General features: G+C 42.3%; 2 protein-coding genes across 2 annotated transcripts in view; one reads left to right on the top strand and one right to left on the bottom strand.

The window, feature by feature from the left end:
* Window positions 1–1,200: 1,200 nt before the first annotated feature.
* On the bottom strand, window positions 1,201–12,069 carry MTRF1 (mitochondrial translation release factor 1). The gene is made up of 9 exons (XM_062514781.1): window positions 11,580–12,069; window positions 8,963–9,054; window positions 8,051–8,132; window positions 7,728–7,835; window positions 7,466–7,638; window positions 6,173–6,290; window positions 4,884–5,020; window positions 3,034–3,132; window positions 1,201–1,392 (listed from the first exon to the last, which is right to left on the bottom strand). Exons 1-9 carry the CDS (start codon window positions 12,067–12,069, stop codon window positions 1,273–1,275), a joined length of 1,419 nt encoding a protein of 472 aa, XP_062370765.1. The 3' UTR covers window positions 1,201–1,272.
* A 6,902-nt stretch (window positions 12,070–18,971) lies between these two features.
* Window positions 18,972–22,888, top strand: part of NAA16 (N-alpha-acetyltransferase 16, NatA auxiliary subunit) — a 62,120-nt gene continuing 58,203 nt past the window's right edge. Inside the window, exon 1 of the mRNA XM_062487739.1 lies at window positions 18,972–19,060. Coding sequence (XP_062343723.1) covers window positions 19,007–19,060 — 54 coding nt within the window. The 5' untranslated portion in view covers window positions 18,972–19,006. The remainder of the gene's footprint in view (window positions 19,061–22,888) is intronic.

The raw sequence follows: 22,888 nt of genomic DNA, 5'->3' as shown, positions 1-22,888 counted from the left end.
AAAGAATGGAAAAATAATTGCAGAATGGAAGAACTGAGTATATTTTTTCCGCTTTCTTCCTGTTACAAATTCTTTCTTAATGTAGCTGAATAATGTTACAATTGTTGCTCTATATACAGCAATAAAAACTACACCCTTTAGAAGAACATATCCTCACACTGCATCATTCCTGATTACAAAATAATACGCAAATATAAAACAACCACAAGGCATAATTTAAATTGAAACAATAAACTGGTTCTTCCCGTGCAGAAGACAGTGCAGAGCAGCTCTCCAACAGAACCTGGGACAAGCAGGATGAAAAGAAGATGCCATGACCTGACAAGTGAGCCCAGCTGAGCAGAGAGCATCAATCTGTGTCACCCTGAGCACAGAGCATTCCTGAGTCAGGCCCACAAGGAGTGCCTGCCTGTGCTCAGTGCCTGCCAGCACCACACATGTGCAGGGCAAAACATCAGCACCAGGCTTGTCAAAGCCAAGCAGACGTCTGGATCCCCTCAAGGACAGGCAAAGGCAGAGACATTCACAAAGACAGAAGCTGAATTCCAGAGCTACCTGGTTTGCTGAAATGCATCTGAAGTATGAACTCGTTTTTTCTGCCAGGAGGCAGGGAGCTGCCTGTTACCTCATCAACTTAATTGAAAACTAGAGCACGTACTTCTACATGCCACTGCAGCACATGGGCCAGTCCCACCACAAGCTGACCCAAGTATCCCTCTAAGAAATTTAACAGGCTTCTCTCTTAACATTCTGGCCCCTTCAGTCCTTTTGCTTTTGTATATTCACTCTAAAAAAATAAAGCATAATAATAAAAAGTTATTTCTAAGGGATTTAATTTAAGAAGCTAACACAATAAGCAGAAAAAAGTAAATAGTATTCAGGAGGCCAAGTTCTAGACTATGGGAACTCAGTTTCTTTCACCTGGAGAGGAACATCTCCCAACACCAAACAAAAAGTGCACTATGTGGTATTTATTCTGCTCCACCACCACAACTCTGTGCCTTTCCAACTGCGATACTGTAAAGAGAAGGACCAGCTTAAAAAAGCCCAGCTGCCAAGACAGGAGGAGTGTCCACACAGAACTTCAAGCTGATGCTTTTCTGCCAGGGCTGCTGCAATAAATTCAACCCACTTGCACCAAGATACAAAAGTAATAGGATCACACACTGAAAAATAGAGAAATAGGTTTTAATCAATATATCATCTGATAAACACATCTGTTTTATTCGGCTAACAAACACAACAATTCTCTTTTAATTCTACTTGAAGTCTTCAGCCTCCTCCTTCTAAAGCCTGCAAATTTTCTAGATATTGGGTGACGGCCTCTATCTCTGCAAACTCCAGTAGTCTGTTGATTAGCTTATCCAGTGCTTCTTTCCCACTTAGAATTTCCTATGAATAAAAAGCAGACAAAAGCATTACTGACTGTCCTTCAGCATTATTCTGAAACAACTACAAAAACCCCTGAAATGCCTGCAGTCCCTCCACTTGCTCATTCTTGCAGGTCCCTCCCTCCATCCCAGGCGAAAGCAGCAGCGGTGGACAGCAGCAGAACATCAGCTGCCTGCCTGTGCAAGGCACATGGATTCTGGCAGCAAAAAAAACAGTGACTGCCCTGCTTTTGTGTAACCCATGCACTTACATGAAAATTCCCTGCAAGAATAACCAAGGACTGAGGAACCTCATTCCAATACTGTTGTCCATGGCAAGAGTGAGGCTGTTTTGCAAGCAAAGCTCAACTAACTTGTTAGGCAGTTTATGGTTCCAGTTTCACTCAAGAAAGATCCAAACAGTAAGCAACTGACTAGCAAAAGCCACTTTCATGCAATCATGGAACTATTTCCTCTGCCATGGTATTCTGCACACCAATTACTGTGAACCATTCCATATTCAGTATGTCCTGCATTGTCTGGAGTTACCCAGGACACCTGTGGGTAGTTTGAAAAGTGTTGCTCCTTATGCAACAGCACTTACAACAAACTGGATACCTAAGCCAAAATACTGAGGGATCACCCTAAAATTTGTTTTTCATAAATACAAAAAAATCCATTATTAGGTTGTTTTTTTTTTCCCATTGTAAAAACCCCCGATAAACAGAATCATAGAATGGCCTGGGTTGGAAGGTACAGTAAAGACCATCCAGTTCCAACCACCCCGCCATGGGCAGGGACACTTTTCACTAGACCCAGTTGCTCAAAGCCACATCCAACTTGGCCTTGAACACTGCCAGAGATGAGGCATCCGCAGGTTCACTAGGGGATAACCTACTCCAGTGTCTCTTCACCTTCACAGTAAATAATGTTTTCCTAATATCTAATCTAAATATACCTTATTTTAGTTTGAAACCATTCACCTTTGTCCTGTCACTACATGCTCTTGTAAAAATCTCCCTCTTTCTTGTAGGATCCCTTTGAGTACTGGAAGGCTGCAATTAGGTAATCTCAAAGCTTTCTCTTTTGCAGGTTGAACAATCAGTAAGATTCAAGCCATATGTAGATATTTACTCAGAAACAAGATCTTAGATAATCTTAAAATGAAAACATGCAGTTTCAGTTTATTTTAACTGTGGCCTGTGATGCAAACATAAAAGCTTTTCTTCTTCTTTACTCCAGCATTTGGAGGATGAAAGAATGGCCTAACAAAAACAAAAAGTCCTTCCTGTCAGGTTTTTGGTTTTGTTGTACTATGCTTCAAGAATCTCAAATGTCACTTGCCCGGTTTGGCCAAAGGACTCATGGATCTCATTGAGGACTACATGCTTGGTCACTTTCCACTCATATAGTAGGAGAAAAACACACAGGGAAGTAGGCCAGTGAGCTATGGCCTGTGCCAGTTATCTCTAAAACTACAAGAAGGCAGGAAAGAAAGTTTAAGCTTTCTAAATCTAGTGTTCTGTCATAGCACAACTGGCTACTTTCTTCATATATATATATATATATGTATGTATGTATATATAAAATTGTGCTCACTAAGTTAATTTTTAATTCTTATGGTAAACATAAGTACCTAAGTACTCTCATAAGCAACCCTTACCTTGATATTGCGTGCATCATAGGAGATCCTGTGGTCAGTGACTCTGTCCTGGGTGAAGTTGTAAGTACGAATTCTCTCTGACTGGGCTCTTGTTCCCAACTGCAGCAAAGCAGGAAAAAACAATATCTGTTGTGTTTTTTTAAAAAAGAAATACTTCTCTGGAACAGGATACTTAAAATAAACTGTAATGGATCAGCCTGTTCCAACTACCAACCTAGTGGTTGCTGGCTTGGGACATGGGATTTTTTAAAACACTGTGACATTACTGAACTGTATTGTTTGTGATTCTGTATCACAGACCAAGTTTCTATATCCTCCAGCACAATTCTGTTCCAGCTCTGTAGCTGAAAGAACCACATAACTCTCAAAGGTCATGTAAGTTACAAAAGTCCTTACTTCAAAAAATACACAAATGGGGTTTTCTGGGGGGAGAGAGGGCTGTAGCTTCTACACAAAATAATTAAAATTGTCTCCATTAATAACAGAAGCGGCAGAGTCAACGTGTGGCTGTCGGAAATTAGCACCAATAGAGACTCAGATTAAGAGTAAGAAGTTAAGTTACCCTCTAGTGGTGAAGTGTGAGAGTGCAAACAGCAATTCTAATTTTTGAAGCAGAAACCCAAATGTAGCACTGTTGGGATTACACACTTCACTAAACGCTGTGGTCTCTGCTAAAATGAAGAATTAAACGCTAAAAAACGCTCAGAGAAATAAATGGCTGTCCATTCCAGTGGGATTTGGTGAAAAATTCATCTGCACTCAACATGTGTATTTTAGAACGTGGAAATTTCCTGAATAAATTCCGAAACATTAGGAAAGGTAATTTACTTTTGCCTGATTTTCCACACTAGTCATATAAATGCATATAAATAAATATAAATATAAATATAAATATAAATATAAATATAAATATAAATATAAATATAAATATAAATATAAATATATTAACATCTATATTGTATAAATGCATATTGATATAAATATTTATACAGATATTAATACAAATATAAGTCTAAGTGCCTTAGGCAGCTTTGAAGGCTCTCAGACTGAAATTAATAACAAAAGATAAATGGCTCACTGCTTACAACCATGGGGTTAATAATCTGCAAGGACAATACGCTTAAATGCAACCTCAAGTAAGTATTTTAATAGCTGAGCTGGAAAATCTGGAGTACTGAGTAATATTCTGAAGCATTTCTATTCCAATAGATCACAGTTAAAGTTTGAACCACAAGTGGGAAAATACTCAAAGAATGGGAAAAGAATGACAAGACATTTTCAGAAAAAAGCACACTTTGCCACCTAACTTGAAGTAACTCTTCCAGAACCCATTTCTTCCTCAAAAGGTTACCAAAACTGTATCAAAGAAGCTGCTACTCAATTGCACAGTGGCAGGATTATTTATTTACTTGTTTCTCTCAAAAGCTCTGTATGGCCTTAAAACACTCTCCTTTAGAAACTTCTGAGAATTCCTGATCCCAGTTTTCATTGAATGTAACTTTTTACTTAAGATGCTTAATTTGTGCTATTCTGGCCTTAAGGGCGGCATTCAGTACACGATGTTGAATTTTCTCTTTTGAAAAATTTCAGCCAGCTTTTTGACTCTTCTTTTCAGCCACAGTTGATGTCTTCTTCCCATTGCCTGAGAAGTCTACAGCACTGAACTGGGTAAGTGAACTTACAGCTAGGTAAAGGCAGACTTACCATTTTAAGTATGAGATTCTCTTCCCTTGCAGGCACCCCTAGTTAGACACACACACTCACTTGCCCTGTCCTCGTCACCCAAAGATATCAGAAACAAATCTACAACACAACCCCCTCTCCAGGCCCCAGGCACCACTTGTCCTCACCTGCAGTTTCCTGGCGCTCTGCTCTTGACTGAGCTGCTTTTCAATGACCTGCTGGCACAGCTTAGCTCTCAGTGTCCGCAGAGCTATTTCCTTGTTCATCTGCTGTGACCGCTCCTGCTGGCACTCAACTGCCAGCCCTTCGCAGAGGCACCCGAGAGCCCATTAGAACAAAGAACAAACAAGATGAATTAATTCTAACACATTAGGCAAATGAAACCTACTGGAGTGCTGGTTTGTAGGGCCTTTCAGCTGTAGGATAAAAAGTCATTTTAACACAGGGCCAGAACCATTAGTGTGTTTTTAAACTTGTCACAGCTGCACCAGGGGGCTTTTGTTCCGTGCCACAGAAAAGTCAGGGATATTTTAAAACTTCATGAAGCAAACAAGTTTCTGACATTGCCTCTAGAAACTGGGTTCACTCCAATTAGTTGTCATATGTTAAAAATGCAATTTGAATAGTCTACAAGAGCTTGTTTTAAAGAGTGTAATACCAGTTCTTAAAATCTTAGTTCAGATAAGCTCTTGGAGACTGGAAAATTCATTATTCTAAGAGAAAGGAGTGCCTAATCAACACTGGTGAGTCTTGAACTTAATTATGAAAAATTAGAAAAAAACAAAATAAAGGTCTTTAAAAAAAATGTATAACTTCTCATTTGATTTCTGAAAGAAAAAGGCATATAGGGAACAGCTGTTTTCAGGTCACTACCAGAATTTCCTGTGCCTTAAGCAATTCTGCATCTGTACAGAGAGAAGCTCACTGAGTTTCAATAAAACACATCCCAAAAAAAGACAGAGTGGTCCAGTCTACACAGTACCTTCTCATCAATATACATTTTCCTTTCTATCCAACATATGATAGCATTATCTCGTATTGAATGAAAATCTTCAAACCTTCTTTTTAATCACAGATTAATACACAGATTCCAGCTAGGCTAAGCATGCCCTTGCTTGCCAGTGGCCATTACTGCTAAAGGCACAGAGCACACAGTGCAAATTATTTACATCATCTACCCCATCCCTGTTACCATCTATTTGTTCTTTCATCCTCTAAAGACAGTGTGTTCATGACACACTCCCTCTAAAGTCAAAACTGGCATAATCACTCTGCCCCTGGTACACAGCCCCTTTCTCACATTGCTGGGCTACAGGAAGGACAGAACCAAAGGGGCTACTTCTCTTTATTTTGGTATAAGGCCCAGCCCTGCAAGAGACAACCTGCAGGATCAAAAGCTTCCTTTTCACGATACAGATTCAGTGTGATTAAAAGTACAAAGTACAGCCAGACTTACCTGTGGGAAGGTGCACAATCCTCACAGCACTGTCAGTTTTGTTAACATGTTGCCCTCCTGCTCCTCTGGCTCTGAATGTATCTATACGCAAATCTTTGGGATCCACTTTAACATCAATCTAGAATCAAAGAAAATTACTACTTCCTGCTCATTCTAAAAATATTTGGATGTCAGTGAAACTCAGCATTAATAAGAAATTGCTTCTCAAAACATTGCTCCTTTACAGCTGTTCCTGAGTAATGGTCAATCACTATAAATTTAATAATGAAGTGGCAAGTTTCTCTGAAAAGCAAATAATGCCTTAAAGATTTCACTTAGTTTTTCAAATTCTTACTCTGGGTCCTTCACGAGACAAGGTATGTGTGTGTGTGAAATAAAACAAAGCAAAAATCACTGTTTTGCAAAACCACTAGCTTTGGCAGAGAGACGAAGAAAGAAGGAAATATGTAAAAACTACTTCTAAAAAGCAGTGCAAGGATCTTGTTCATGAGCCAAGCCTGAATGATTCTTGCAACAGTACTTAGAATCATCTGAAGAGAAAATAGGTATATCCAGATCAATTCAAGTAAGGATTGCCACATTGGAAATAGGAGTCCATGACGATCTGCACCATAGTTTGAGCTCAGTGGATGGGAAAGGAACATTCAGATCTGATCAATGTTGCAAGGAAAGTATTATGAAGAAGCAGGAGAAGGTGCAGGAAGAGCCTACAGGATCTGGTGGTTTGGTTTTTTTCTTCTGTGTAAATTGGTGGTCTAAGTGAGAACCGCTGCTATTAGTGAGATCTCAGACTAACCAACACACTCATTCACATTCAAAGGAGACTGTCCTTGATTTACCAGAGAAGGACACCAATAATTTAAATGAAACAAAAAAAATCTAAAGGATGCACAGAATCACATTACTATGCAATACTGAGTACTTTCTTGGATATATTCTGTGTCTTAATACGTGATGTAATTTTAAATTGGCTTACTCATAGCAGTGAGCCTTGTCAGTGTTGGGGCTGGAACACTTAATGAAATGCTCACTCACTTACGTGCCATTTCAGGCAACAGCAAATCTCTGCAAAGTTGCTTCTGATGATCCATTTATACATATAAAGTACAGAGTCAAGGACTATCACCTCCCAGAGTCAGAGCACTTGCACTTCATTTGCTGGGACTGCACAAAGGACTTGGTTATCAGTGAAACACCCAGAACAGTAACATGGTTTTAAATAACATCTACTCCAATGCCAAAATGGGTGAGCAGGGGTGCAGCACCACCTCACCAAGCCAATGAACAGTTTACCTCCTCTGGCTGAGGAAGGACAATGACTGACATTGTCCCAGTGTGAATACGCTGCATTCTTGATGACATGCCTGTCTCAGGGATTCGCTGGACTCGGTGAGTCCCTCCTTCATACTTCAGATGCCTGTAGACATTCTCTCCTGAAATATGAGCAGCAGCATGATGCAAGCCTCCTAGAGAGACAAACAGTGTGTGACAAATACAGCAGAGAAACACTGCTTTCAATGTTAGTCTTGGTGGAACCCCTGAAGAACTGCTGTACCTATCTCGGCCGGCGTATAGTTCACGATGTCAAAGGTCCAACCCTTGTAGTCGGCATAGTTCTGGTACATCTCAAACATTTCTTTAGTGAACTGTTGGCAGATGTCCCCTAAAAATTAAAAGGCATTACCACATAAACAGCAGTTTTTAGATTTAGCTGCAACTCTAACCCCAGTCATTATATTAGGCAGGTTAATGCTCATCTTTAGAAAGTATTACTTTATGCTAATTAAGTATAAAAAAGGCATTAAGAATAACCCATAAGAGGTTTAATGGAGTTGGATAGAGGTTGGAAGTAATCTTCACTGTAGGGGCTTTGCTGACCTCCAGTTGTTCTGCCAGCTGTCACTTCTAATATGACAGGACTTCTATCATATTTTTCCTTTGGCACTAGAAGCTGGAAAATCTGGGAAAAAAAAAAAAAAGAATGCCGTTATCTCCTTCATGACCCTGGATCTTCTCTTAAACAAATTTACAGCCAGCCTTCACAATTGCCACTGCCTGAGCACACAAAACCACTGAGTTCCTCTGGCAAGCTAGTTAAGTAGGACTAAACACTGTCCAATGGCCATTGCAACTCAGTGCAGTCAGTGTGGAAATGCAACATGCTAGTGCATCCACATGAAAGCTAGCTGAAAATCCAGTCCTGCCAAGTCAGGTGCCAGGTCACCCACCCCAGCCCCAGCTACTTATGAAGACAAAGTTATTACGTAACCTAGCCAATCTTCACATCAATTTTATTTTTCAGAAAGTCACATTTCATATTATTTCAGTCTGAGTATGGAAATGAGCCCAAACACAGTGGTCTCCACAGAACTGTTTCAACTTCCTTGCTTATATTTTCCCCACTCATGGGGTGCTGTGAGCTGAAGAGAAAATGAAGGACTGCAAGCTCCAATCAGAAATCCTTTAAGAGTGCATGCTCCACTGCCACAAACAGTTACTAGGATGTCATGTCAAGTCTCAGTAGCACAGACTCACTGCTTTTTTAATCCCCTTCAGCATTTACAGACAGACAAGCAAGCAAGAGAAATGACTCAATTCTAATCTTCTAAGACACAATTGTAGCTAAGAAGCTTGCTAATAATTAATGTTGCCACTTCTTTTCAGGAAGAATACAGAAGCTGGACTTCTGTTTCATTAAACTCAAGTGTCAGAACCTATTGGTAAGATCAAAAAGGAAAGGTTTTCTGACATTTTTATTTACAAAGTTGCAAAATTTTACCTCAGGCTCACCTTTCTGCACAACATGTTCATTTTTTTATCCAGGCCTTTCTTCTCTTCTAAGGCAAGTTCTAGAAGTTGTTTCTCATCTCTGCTGTCTAGCTCTAAATCCCAACAACAGGAATAGACTGTTAGCCGATCTCACCTAGAGCAAACTATAACACAGCTGTCCCAAGACAGGAACTGCAGCACAGAAAAGCTTGTAGTGTTTTTCCAGCATGAAATACTCAAATAAGAGCAGCCCAAGCTAGGATGTACATGCTAACTCAATGATCATACTTTCCAGGTGTACTAGAAGGAGCAGCAGATATTTTACCTGTGATTAGACTGCCCCTTCCCACATTTTAGATCTTACTGACAAACTATGACACATTCTCAGGTAAAGCTCACAGAAGCTCCAAGCCTCTTCTGCCTTGGAGGCTCTAAGTTACAGTAACAAAAAATGTGGATCAGTAGCAATAGATTATACACTAAGTAGGAACTTGGAAGACAGTTGGAGTCAAGTGGAAAACCTGTAACTGTTAAAACAGGGAACCCTCTCTCCTTTTCATCTTTCTTTCCACGTTTCTACTCACCAGAAAGTGAAACAATTCAATGCAATGAAATTAAGAAAGTAAGTCAAACACACGTTTTTATCATGCCAAGTGGAGTTAGATTTAAATTACAACTGGACAATTACCAACACAAATGAGGAGGGAATGGTTGAAGCCAGCTTTGAGCAGCTGAGAGTAACAGTGAGGGAACAAAGCAACAAAGAGGAGGTGAAAGCCTTCTGCTTTGTGGCCAGCATGGAAACCATAGGTTTGTCTCAGATGCGGCATAAAACTGGACTCTCAAATCACTTCTAGCTGGTCCAGAAAGTATGTTTATTGATCACTTAGATAAACAGTATCAAATTAACTACTGCCAACAGCACTGAGAGATGGTCTGGTGGTGACCAATGAGCTTCAGGTTCAAAGGATTGGCAATCCCATTCCTACCTCCCTGCAAAACAGAATTCACTTAACCTACCTCGTGACTCACATCACCAGAGGGAAACTGGGAAATGTTTTTCTGCTTCACTGAGTGTTGCAAATATAAAATCCTACATCAATTGTCAGGAATTCAGGTACTAGAGAGAAGAGGGTCAGTTAGGGAGCTAAGTCGAAAACAGTGAACGGCCAGATGAAGGGGACATCTGTGTTTTAACTTGGCCACAGGATAAATGATACAGACAAAATATTTTGGCTCTATTTAATTAATTTATTTGCTGTAATTTTTTACCATTCTTTTCCCTTCTTTCAACTAGAATTCACTCCATGCTTCCACATCATAATTTATGGAACTAGAAAAATTCTTCATTGTATTCATTTGATCCAAAAATAGCCTTTCTAACTTGAAATATGAATTTTCCAGAGTATTCTTAATACTTTTTAATTATTTAAAGAACATTTCTTTTTCAGTATTAAATTTCTGTACCTTGTCTCCTTTACTCTTTCTCCTCTTTTCTCCAGTGAAGAGAATTAGAGAGGGTTGAGGATTAAAATATTTTAATTAATCTTTTTTTTTTCCAAAAGTACAAACATCTATTTATTTTTAAAACTAAAGTATACAAATGTTTTCTACCTGTCTAAATAAGTTACATTTACATCTTTATTTCAGTATGCCTCTTACTGTTTTATCCACACCCTTGGCTCTCCCTCTAAAAAGCACCATCAACTTTTGTCCTCCTTCATTTATACTGCCGGGTACCAATTTCTCCTGTCCTTTGATTTTTCCCCTCCTTCACTGCTTTAATGTAAACTCCATTCTTCCCAGGTCGGTGTTTCCCCCTCTTGGCTTAATACTTACCACTGTAGCAGAATGGACACCATTTTTTCCTTCCTACTGCGTGCACCTCCTCACACTTTGAACAACACTTGGGTTGTTTCCCCAAATGTTGCACCATTATTTATTTTGTAAATTCTTTTATTTATTCCCTGTGTACTTTCTTATTCCTAAATGATACGAGAAACAGTGACAATTTTTAATTCTTTTTTTACCCCAACTTCTACTGTAGCAGACTACTGAAAAACAGCAGCTTCTTAAACAACCATAATTTTTTATTCCTTAAAGGACTCCCCAAATATTTTCAAAGAAATATTAGCTTTTTCCATTTAAATTGGAAGCTGACAACTCAGAGTCTAATGAAAGTTCATGTCATTTGCTCAATAAATATCACTGAACTGGTCAGATGGAATCCCATTTTAAATAACACGGCTGAGGTCTGCATCTATCAAAGGTTTTAGGCTCATTACTCTTTTTTTTTTCTCCAGTTCAAACTGCTCTCAGTTCAACCAAAAAATAACCTCATAACGAACACTTCCCAACTATTTCTGTTAGATGGATATCCCTGAGGTTCCAGACAATCCCTACTCTCCCAAAATTACCATATTAAGACTGCAAGCTAAAGTGAGGTGAAATGAAAAACAGAAGGACGTGGCTGGATGCAGAAAGCTCCCACAGCACACAAGCTCCTGGGAGCAGGGAGAACTGGAGAGTGTTCCAGGGCTGGCTGAACTCACAAGCTTTCCTCAAAAGCTGGGCAATGAAATTTATCACAAGCACAGTTGCTGTTCTGAAGCAAGCAAGTAGATGTGTTTTCCTTTACCTGTGCACATTGCTTCTAACTCCTGAACTTCTCTTTCAGCCTCTTTGATTTCTTGAAACGCAGCTGCAATGGGGGACAGATCGGTACATCTTCTCCTCAGGATTCTTTGCTCAAAATCATTTAATGAGTCTGCAGTTAACTGATGGCTAACCTGCTGGTATTCCTTGCTTAGAGTCTCCAAATACTTCTGCACAGCCTCATGTTTCCACAAAGCTTGAGAATCCTGATGGTTTTTCCTGTGCCAACTGTTAAAAAACAGAGTGAATCTAGCTGTGTCCAATAAAGGCTTTGGCCTCCAAAATCCATGGTTACGCAGTCCCACCATGCAGCCTATCTTCTTTGCAACAGGAGGGAGAAGATGAAGATAGCTGTCAAGTTGGCTGTGACAGCAGCAATTAGCAAGCAGGCTCTTGAAAAGACAGACCTTTTGGAAAGGCTTCATTTTGTTTCTTATTTTTCCACCACCTGAAATCAAAAGTACACAGCACATTGGCCAGCGTTTTTACCTATAAAAAGAAAGCATAATATTAAAAAAACCCCACAACAAACAAACAAGGACGGTACCAAGCACATACTTGATTACACCAACACAAATGCAACTGTCATGGACATTCCTGTTTTAGTCCCAGTTTAAACCAGAAGCTCTCATCACCACCACTGTACTGACTGAGGGCTGGAAAAATCTTTTCTCTTACCTCCTCTAACAGTTAAGCTCCTGTGAATGAGACTTTTCAGGCAATAGCTTCATTTTGCCATATGTCTCTTTGGAAAAATCCAACCATTTCATGCCTTACTGATGAAAGAAAAAATGTTGCTGAGAAGACAAATGAATACTAGAAGAAAATAATTCTATATAGAGGATGTAAGAATTCTGTGCCAAACTATATCCACCACCATAAAAGGAGGACATTAGTAGATGAGCACAACAGATCAGTCAATAGGACTGCAATGCACTTACAAAAATCACTCAGTCATACATGAAGAAGACAGAAGAACTGCTTTATGTGCCCTATATACTCCTTACTGTGATATATTTACACTTAAGCAACATAATATTTTCCATCCAAAAAGTGAATAAGAAGCAGGTACTCTGAAATACAACTGTATTTTTCTGAGACACTTGGCTGACAGTTTTATAGGACCCAGGCTCCCCTCAGCATTACTGCTGTCCTATGAAAGATAATTTCCTCTTCATTTTATATCACCAACATCGCAAACTAAGTTATGAATTACTACTGTGCTCTAAAATTTTATACTGGAGCGCGAGGCTCTACCAGGAAGACTCAACTGAGATCACACTTATTCTAGGATTACTCTCACATAAAAGGTTTAACATAAAAAGGAGCATTCCTAGTAACCCTGCGGGTGCCACAGTCGTATCTGCTCACTGATTTTTACAAAAAAGTGGATTCTGAGAAAATAAGAGCATGAATCTTTTGGCAACAAGATCTCCTGGATACACACATTTCAGTTTCCTGATGCAATTATTTTTTACTCATCAGTGACATCTTCATGACTTCTGTGCATCTTCATGCATTTTAGTAACAAATTACTGTGGCACTCTTAACTATTCAACTCACCCATTATTCTCACCTATTTACTTCTATCCATTTGTCCACAATAAACAAAGAACAATATGCAGTAAAACCAGAAGTACTGCATCTTGTCTGAATGTTTGTTTTACTACCTACAGAAGCAGGCAAAGACCTTTATTCTACTTCTGTATCCTCCCCAGACTCCCGCGCCAGCAGGTGCTATTGAATCCACAGCAGCAATTTCAAGAGTGCTTTAATGTACAAAAAGCAAATTATACCCCTCCTGGATTGCTATAGTGACTAAAACCAGCTGCAGCAGAGGGGATTCTGTTCCCTTCACCTGGAACAGAGCAAAAGGCACAAATCACAGTCATCATCTATGATCCTGGATTTAGGCATGAATGGACTCAGTTCCAAAAGACCTAATTCTGCTGGTGAATATGGACTTGCTCCAGATCAGCATGGCCCACTGTTGTTTGGCTAAGTGCTGACCATTATCAACTCACTTTTAAAATATTAATGCTATATTTTATTTGAATTAATTCATTAAACATATCAATTATAACCATCTAGCTAATTTTACTGGTGTAGTTAAGAGGCAACGTACTCAAATAATAACAAATTTGTTGTATTACTTTGCCTGAGTTCTCAGAAATAAAATTACCGGGTTTAAAAGAAAAAAAAACAAGAGTAATGAAATAACACAGACCTTCAGGGAAGTTAGAAGATTCAAAATAATTTTGCTCTGTTAAATAAAAAGGTATCATCTTCTCAGAGAGGGCTTGCCACACCACATTTGCGTAAAAATAAACAAGACATATAATTTCTACAGAGCTATGAGCATTAGATGACCTATTAAATGATCTCCAAACCAGATTTTAATAACTTTTTAATGTGATTAAAACTACCGCGTGCACATCACAAATCCAAAACCAGTAAGTGAAAGTGGCAACTGTAATTGTCCCATTAAAATATTAATTAAAAAAAAATCAAGATGGGAAAGAGTTCTCAATCTCGCGAACTCTTTCAGAGATTATAAAATGCATTTCTAACAACCAAAGATGCTACCAGCGCCACGCAGCAGCACTCGAGCACATACGAATTCGCAGGTACACGGCAGGAGGAACTCCACTGCACACTGACTGCATCAGGAACAGCTCTGCGGGCCGCGCTCCGGGAGCACCTCCCACACACCTGTGCCTCCCAACCCGGCCAGCCCAGCAAAACCCCGGCAGCCGCGCGGGGAGCGGGCAGGGAAAGGCAGGGGAGCGCGGGGAGAGGCAGGAGCGGGCAGGGAGAGGCAGGGGAGAGCGGGGAGAGGCAGGAGCGGGCAGGGAGAGGCAGGGGAGAGCGGGGAGAGGCAGGGGAGAGCGGGGAGAGGCAGGAGCGGGCAGGGAAAGGCAGGAGAGGGCAGGGAAAGGCAGGAGAGGGCAGGGAAAGGCAGGAGAGGGCAGGGGGAGGAGGCAAGAGCGGGCAGGGGGAGGCAGGAGCGGGCAGGGGGAGGAGGCAGGAGCGGGTAGGGAAAGGCAGGAGCGGGCAGGGGGAGGAGGCAGGAGCGGCGGCGGGGCGGGGGCAGCGCTCCCCGGTACCCGCGGCGGGGCTCCGGCACTCACCGGGCGCCGCACGGATCCCGGCCCGGCCCGCGGGCCCACGGCAGACGGGAAGTGCGGCGGGAGCACTCGCAGTCCCAGCATGCCTGCGGGAAAACGCGCTTCCCGTCTTCCCACCGCCACCGGCACTGCCTGAGCCGCGCCGGCAGCAAAAGCAGCCTCCGCCTTTCGAGTGTGATTAGTAAAAGATTAATTTCAGAGAAATATGAATAAAATAATATTAAGCTCCACTTTGTGTCCAAGCTCAGTATTCAATTCTATTTTAAATGAATTATTACTGTGCTACTAAAGGCAAACAAAATATTAATAAACATTACCATTCTGATTATGAGTATGCTAGTTAGCTGCAGCTTCGTCATAAACCATGTTTTAAGACATACTATGTTTGCGGACATTTTAAAAGCTATTATTAAACGTTATACCACTACGTCCCTAATTAAAATTTTTATAATACTTAAGCAATGTTTTTTTATACCTATAATCACCAAAACACCTTTTTTCCCAGCTACTGTTATTCTACCAAACTAAGGAAAAAAAAAAAAGATAAAACTTTTGTCTTTGGCATGTAAAATATCACTGGGATTTGGTGTGGTAAATATTCCAAAAGACTGAAAACGGGACCGACCAGTGGGTAGGATTGGGATCAAACCTCAGTGCCTGAATGACAACTAACTTCTTGTTTAGACCTGAGGACAGCTTCTGGCTCTGTTCCACCCGTGGGGACAGGAGGCAAGGCTGACAGATGGAAAACCACTTTCAGAGAACAGGACCCACCCTGGAGCTGGTCCAGTCTTCAAAAGGGCCACAGCAAACAGCACCCTGAAATCTTCCCTGGGCTTGAGCCCACAGTAACGTGCCATTAGAGATGCCATCAGCCAGACACCATTCCCACTGTACTCACTCTTCTACTATGACTTCTGGGGCTCAGTGAAATGAAATAATAAAATTATACTCGCATTGGTACTCTAAATATGCAAAAAAGTATTGGGAAGGTTGTTCTCTGGGAGAACAACCAAGAACCTAATAACCTGAAACTACAAGTAGACCTCGTGCTCCAAAATTGATTTTAAAAGAAGACGGTAGGCCAAGAAAAATCAAATCAGCTTCTACTCCAGACAGTAATGGTTCTTGCATTAAATCCTCTGATTAAACATGATCATGTTCAGTTTTTATTATGCCTTGTGGGTGAATGTTCTAACTTAAGTGTGAAAAGAGAAACTGTAACAAAGTCCTGCTCCCTCCCTACCAAGCAGCAAAGCATGCAGGGGCCACACAGGCAAGAGAAGAGCTGGACTCTGTGCAGTCAGCAGGGTTTCCAGGGACCATCCACCACAGGACCTGTCCCTGCATCTCATATTTAAAACATGTAAGATACACTCTTTCCCTAAGTTTACCCTGTGCTTTTAGACTGCACTATGGGAACCGAGTACGAAGGATGTGAAATCTGTGCTTCTACCCCTCTCACAGTTTGTTTAGATGCCTTAAAACCTGCATGGCTGAAGCAGCAGCTGCTGATGGAGCTGTGAGGATCAGGGGTTATGGGGCATGGGCTGTTTGGGGCACCTTCCTCAGCAGCGCACAGTGACATTGGGTGCAGAGGGGAAGAGTGACAGCAGGAAGACAGGTGGGCTCCTGGGGTTCAGGATAGATATGGTGGTCCTGTACTCTAAAACCTGGCACTCTTAACCTGCCAGTTTAGAAACTGGAGGCAAAGGGATGACTCATCAGACAGAACAGGCTCCAGGCCTCACAACGTGCTTGGCTTGAAGGCAGGTCCATGCCCAAGCAGGAGCCCGTTTACACCAAGGGGGCCCTAAGTGGGTTTAGTGTTGTGTGAGCATCTCCCCACAACTTCCACAGGAGCAAAGTGACACACACCGCAAAAATAGCAAACTTGTTACAATGTATGTAACACTTCAATATTGTTCCCCTCATTTTCAGCCCAAACAGTTCAGACTTCTGATATCTTTTTGTTTGAAGGAAAAAATGGTGACAGAATCATACACATCTTGAATACAGTCCTGTTTATAAACAAAGCCTGTAGAGAAAGCTTTGTTTTGCCCAGCACAGTGGGATTAAATGACAAGTTTTCTAGACTGCACTCCCAAACCTCACTTTCAGTTGAAGCTCTGCCTTCCCACAAAGCTCATTTCTTTTATTCTCTCCCAGCTAGCCTACAATTTCTACATTTCTCTCATTGCTTCCTTGCTTTTCTTTTCTTGCTGCTTTTAACACACACTTTTAATATGGACACATCTAGATGCAAACTGAACCCCTGCCTCTTATTTGCAATTTGCCTACTTTCAGACCATTCTTTCCAGTGTTTGGACTGTCAGGAAACAGAGACATTTAGCTATCAAGAACAGCCTTATTGCTTCAGATCAAAGGTGCACCTAGCACAATATTTGTCTGATCACTCTCCATGATGCATCTGTTTATCATTCAACACAACCAGAGGCACGTCTTTTGCTAAGACAGAAGCTAGGGTTCACAGAGTCAAGGCTTCAGCTAGTTGTTAAAAGTGCTGAAGACATGCCATGGTACAGGCTGTGAAAATGATGCTGCAGGGCAAAACCAAGGCTGCCATCCCTGTCAGTCAACACTCCTGCTTTGTAGAAATCACATACCCAATGCAGCACTACTACAGCATATAGCAGAAAGAACAGTGAATTGGGTACTGCGTGTGGAAGACACACATACTGTGATCAGTGACCCTGATGACTGACATCATTAGAAGCACATCAGAACAAAAAACTGAGAAACACAATAGAGATAGTCCTTATGACAGACCATACATATAGAGAGATTAACAAAACACTGTGGAAACCATTCACAGAAAGTGTACATAAGCTGATAGCTCACCTATAAAGAACTACAGGAGAACACATACTTTGTGTTCTCATCTTTGATATTTTCCTCTCAGGAGGCTTCCTTAACATACCACTTTTCTTTTTTTTTTTTTTTTTTCACATTTTTTTTTTATTTCCCCTAATTGGTAGTCCTCAAGTTAGGCTGAAATCCAGGTTACTCTCTTCCAAGAAATTGTCTATTCTGTTGTTCCCTCTATTAGCCAGAAAGGAAAGCAGCTATCACGTTTTTAGCTTCAGCAAGGCTTGTGTCAAGTCAAAGACGTGCTGCTTGGTATCTTCAGTCTCATAGCCATCTACTTACCGAGTATCAAATAAAAATATACTAAGTACACAGATATTCTAATTGTCTCTTGTGAGTTACTGCTTTGTGCACACTCGCCTTACTTGGGGATATCTATCATGTTCATCATCTGCAACTGTAGGTGGGCAACCGTATTATTAAAGAACTAAGATACTTTAAAATAAATGCCAAAATATAATTAATATTTTTAAAGGTCAGTTACGTAAACAGAGATTTTTATTGCAGTCGCCTAGTTTATTTTCTCTGTAAGATGGTCTTTTTAATTGGTTGCAACCTTTACAGTTTAACCAATTTTCCTTCTAAGTAATGGCCAGGGCCACGTAGTTTTAGCATTCCTAGCTGTTGGCGGTTTTGGTTTGGTTTTGTTTTTAGGAACGATTTTTGTGAAAAACAAGAAAAAAATACAAGACCTTTGACCTCCTTCGGCGAAGGAGCCGAGCGATGAATAAACGGCGTCGTTCTACGGGAGCACGATGCTGTCGGGAAGTTTTACATAACCAACTGCTGAAAATGCCTTAATGCGACGGGGGCCGTCCCCGCTTGCTCAAAGCCTGGCTGCCAAGTTTGCTGTTGTTTCCTTAAATACCAGCCAGGGCACTGCAAGCCCGCAGAGCCTCTCCGAGCCCCGCCGCCGACAGAGGCTGCGCTCCTTCCCAACGTCACCTCCCCCCTCCCAGGCTTGCGGGCAGCCCGGCTCTCCGAAGCGGCCGTTTGAGCGCAGGGAGACGAGCGCTTCAGCCGCCGCTCCGGGAATCGCACAGGGAATCGCGAAGGGAACCCTGAGCGCCTGCCCTGGGGCCGGGAGGGCGGACACGGCGTCCGTGAGGGGAGCGGCGCTGCGCCTGCGCCAAGGGGCCCCCGGCGGCCATTTTGCAGCGTCAGGCGGGCGGCGAGGCGCCCCGGCAGCTGCGCAGAGGGGCCCGGGGGAGCCGGCGGGGAGGGCGGGCGGCGCAGGGCTATGAGTTAAAGAGCCGCTGCCGCCGCCCCGCCGAGTTCGGGCTTTTCCTCCCCGGCGTTCCCCCCCCCTCCTCCCGTCCCTCGTACCGACGGCCGCCCCTCCCGGGCCGCCCCCAACCCCGCCAGCCGTGCCTGTCCCAGGGCCGCCCGCGCCATGCCGTCCGTGCCGCTGCCGCCCAAGGAGAGCAACCTCTTCAAGCGGATCCTGGTGAGCCACCGGCCCCGCTCCTCTCTCCTCCTCCCGCAGCCGATTCTCTCTTCTCTTCCCTCTCGCACGCCGGCCTGGCTCGGTGCCCTCCGGGTCACTTTGCCCGCCGCCAGAGTTGGCCCCGGCTGAGCGCACACGGATGCGGCGGCCGCGCTCGCCCGGGGGCAGCCGGGCTGCCGTCGCCTCCTCGCCCCGGTTCGTCCCCGCTTCCTTCCTTCCTTTGTCTGGGGCCCGCCGAGCAGGCCGGGCGAGCCGCCCCTGCTCGTGTCGGCGGCCGGGAAGGGCTGCTGTGGCCCCCGGCCGGGCGATGGCGGGAAGGAGGGAGGGAGGGAAGCAGGCAGCTCCCCGGGCCGCCGAGCGCCTTCCTCCCGCCCGCCGCGGGGGCTGCGGGGCGAGCCCGGGCTGCGCCGCCGCTCCCCTCCCTCCCCGCGCAGCGTGGAAGGAGAAGACTTCGAAGCGCGGTGCGAGCGCAGTAGGATTTGCTGTTGCTTGGTTGATTCCCATCTGTGCTTAATTTCTAATGAGAGCTAATTTCTAGTGAGAGCGTCGGTTTTGGTATAGGGGCCGTGTTAAAAGTAGTTGGCTCGCTCAGCAGTTTTGAGTGTCTGTGAAGACGTGTGGTGGATTGAAGTATCCTGCTTCTGTGCGCCCTTTGGAGGACTTGTCTCAACTCCTTTGTGCTGGGCGAATTCCGCTCTTTGAGACTTAATAGTGCAAATGACGTTTAGTGTTCTTGAGACAACTTTGAAGAGGGAGCTCGTTTTAGCTGTGACTTTCTGACTCAATCACTGTATATTTTATCGTGCTAGCACTTTATGGAAAGAAAAAGCTCCACTTCTCCCTCCCGAGGCAAGAAAACACCACACTCCCCTTTTCATGAACTTGTCAGTGTGATAGTAATGGAGTTCCAGCCTCAACAAAATCGAGATGTTTTGTGTCAGTTTACCACTCTGCAGACAGAGGACGTCTGTGCAGCACACTAAGTAATCCTGCTGGCAGGCACAAATTTCTTTAGCTCTCTCTGAATTTGTTAGGTAGTTTCAGTACTTTGTGGCTCAGAGGTGGGCATTTGGGCTTCAGGAAGCAGAGCTCAAACAGTGTGTGTAAGCTCCTGTACTCTATATGGAGCTGTTGTGTTTCAGCAGGTGCTTCAGAATTGTTTTCTTTTGGCTGCTTTTTTGTAGTATGCAGGTTTTAAAAAACTTACTCGTTCTTAATGGTGATTTGTTGCTTACTGCATGCTTATGGTATGCATCTTAGTAAGTCATTCTAGCACTCCTCTTTCTGTCTGCTAAAAATAAGTGACTAATATTAGAACAGTTAAGTGATTATTCTTACTAGCAGCAGACAAGTTCACAGTAGCAGCCACTTTTACAGTTTTTTTTATTTGGATTATAGAATGGCTTTTCTCGAGATCATATTTTAGACAGTTTTTTAAAAAGATATTCAGCAGTGGATAAAGCTGTTGGAAATTAGTGCTGGCTTGTCTCTTCATACAGTGTCACTTGAAACTCAGTTTCTTATAATTTTTTTCTGGTGTGCTCTGACTCTTTCATGGTGCACTTCTTCCTGGAATACTAATGTTGGCATACTACAAATAGAACCTTTTGGTTGCTTGATGTGTCTCAGAGTATTTTTGTTTAGTAATATAGCTTGTGGTGCTAAAGGCTCTTTAATCAAACCAGCTTTTGCTTACTTTGGCCCTGCTAGAATATTTAAAATGCCCATAGCATCCCTAGTAATTTCAGAAATTGGGGGCAGGGATTATGTGGGAGGCTGCATAATAAGACCCTACAAGCACGTAGTGATTTAATCACTTGGAACAGATGTAAGGAAGCTGTACGCATATATTAAGGCCTTAGTATTTTTATGAACACTTTGCAGAGAATTAGCAGTTGTGAAAGGGAAAACTCATTTGGACATCATGAGAAATCCTTTGCAGTGACTCGGTGTGTGTGTATGTAACATATGAGACAGGTTATCAATGTTCTAAACGAGATGTCCACATAACAGCAAAGCTGTCAGAGCTGCCCTGGCTAGGGTGGCCTCTTGGAGTTCCATGTAAGCTGAGAAGTCTGTTCGAGAAGCTGAGTAAATAGTCTTTAAGCCACATCAGTTTGTGTTCTTGCATGCTTGGCAGTGCTTGAACAAGCGGACTTAAAACTAGCAGTTGGGTGATTAGGGAAGTAATAGCAATTGTAGCATAGGTAGTAGTCCTAGTTGATCAGGACTACTGTAAGGTAGTGCTAAAGCTCCTTCCTTACTCTGTCTTCCAGTTCTGTTTCGTTTCTTAGGCTATACATTCACTCTTCTGCAGAGACTTTCTCAGTTGCACTTCCTGTGGACCATCTCTTGATGCTTACAGGTGTGGTGGTTTGGAAGTAATGGGCTGAGCAGCTTCAAGCTCTTTTGCTTCACAACCTCACAGAAGGCATGGATGAAATATTTGAATCTGTTCCCCTCTCATGGAAGGAGAAAAGCATCATAAATAAGAATTAATACAGGAGTGTGTGTTTCTTGCTAATCAAAGTCAGTCTTCAGCTTAGGTGACTTTTTTTAAGTGAATGGGGCAGATATAGCCTAAAATAAGCATACTCATGGTAACTTAAAAATGCATCTTTTTAAGGCTGATCTTCTATTTTGTGCATTTAAAATTGAGTTGTAAACTAGCCTTCAGAGTATGTTTCAGTTTAAGCAGCTTTGATTAATTTTTTTAATTATTTCTTTTTTAATTTCACCCAACAGCCCATGCTATAAACTGTGTCAGAGTTAGCCTTAAACATTGGCTTTATGGGATCGAATCAACTCTGTCTGGACAGGGCATGCCAGTAGTCTTTGTAAGTAGTCCAGCAGGCTTTAGAGGAAAGCCTCAGGGTTCTTGTTATGCTTTCATAGCTCACTTGCCAACTTGTTTTTAAGAAATGCCTACTGTCTTCTAATAAGTATTGGTGTCAACCCAGGCTGTTGCAGTGTAAGGTATGGTCTGATGTTTTTCTTGCCGAATAGAACTGTGGATAGTATCATGCCTGTAAATGACTAATCCTTTGGTTTCTTAGCAAATTCCTTTTATTGCTGTTGCCTAAAATAAGGTTTGCTGCTTTAATTGCAGCTGACTTCAACTAATAAGATAGGAAAAGTCTGCAAGTTTATAGCCTTTGCTGCAGTGAGTTGTTGCTGTTCAGTTGATTCAGACATGTATTTTCCATTTTTCAGGGTAAGGAAATACTAGAAATCACTTAAAGTGCCCTGTATGAGGACTTAGTCAGCTTCTCTGTAATGTCCTTTTGTTCTCTAACTTCTTCAATAACCTTAAGAGATTTATTCTTCGATAAAATATAGATATACAGGTGTTTGTGGGATTTAATTAAATAAAAAACTTATTTAATGAAATATTAATGGTTTATAAGCATGCAACTAGTCAGTCTCCTATGAATGACATGGGGGAGTTACTGAACTATTAAACTCAATAATTGGGAAGTTATGTTATTATGCTAATTAGGGCTTCCCAAATGAGGAGGTGAGGTAGCCAAGGTAGCCATTATTAATCCACCACTGGAGCAGTGGAAGTTTGACGTCTCTAACATTGAAGATCCTTCCTTTTAAAGACAGGAGTTTGGACCAGTTGTTTAAAGTCTTCTGGTGTAACTTTAGACTGAATCTTGGTGTGGTTGTGCTGCTGAGGACAAGCAGCCTAGGAAGAGTGTAGGTGGTTTCCTTGATACGGGCTTTCAAACGAAGTGGTGAGAATGCCTGGCCAGCTGCAAATTACTGAAATGACAGAATTGTGGAGGATAGATGCCAGGCTAATGGTAGGAGTCAGTGAGACAC

Source organism: Cinclus cinclus, chromosome 2 (genome assembly GCF_963662255.1).
Source record: "Cinclus cinclus chromosome 2, bCinCin1.1, whole genome shotgun sequence".
NCBI lineage: Eukaryota > Metazoa > Chordata > Aves > Passeriformes > Cinclidae > Cinclus > Cinclus cinclus.
Note: the sequence above shows the minus strand (reverse complement) of the source record. Positions and strands in the feature narration are given on the sequence as shown.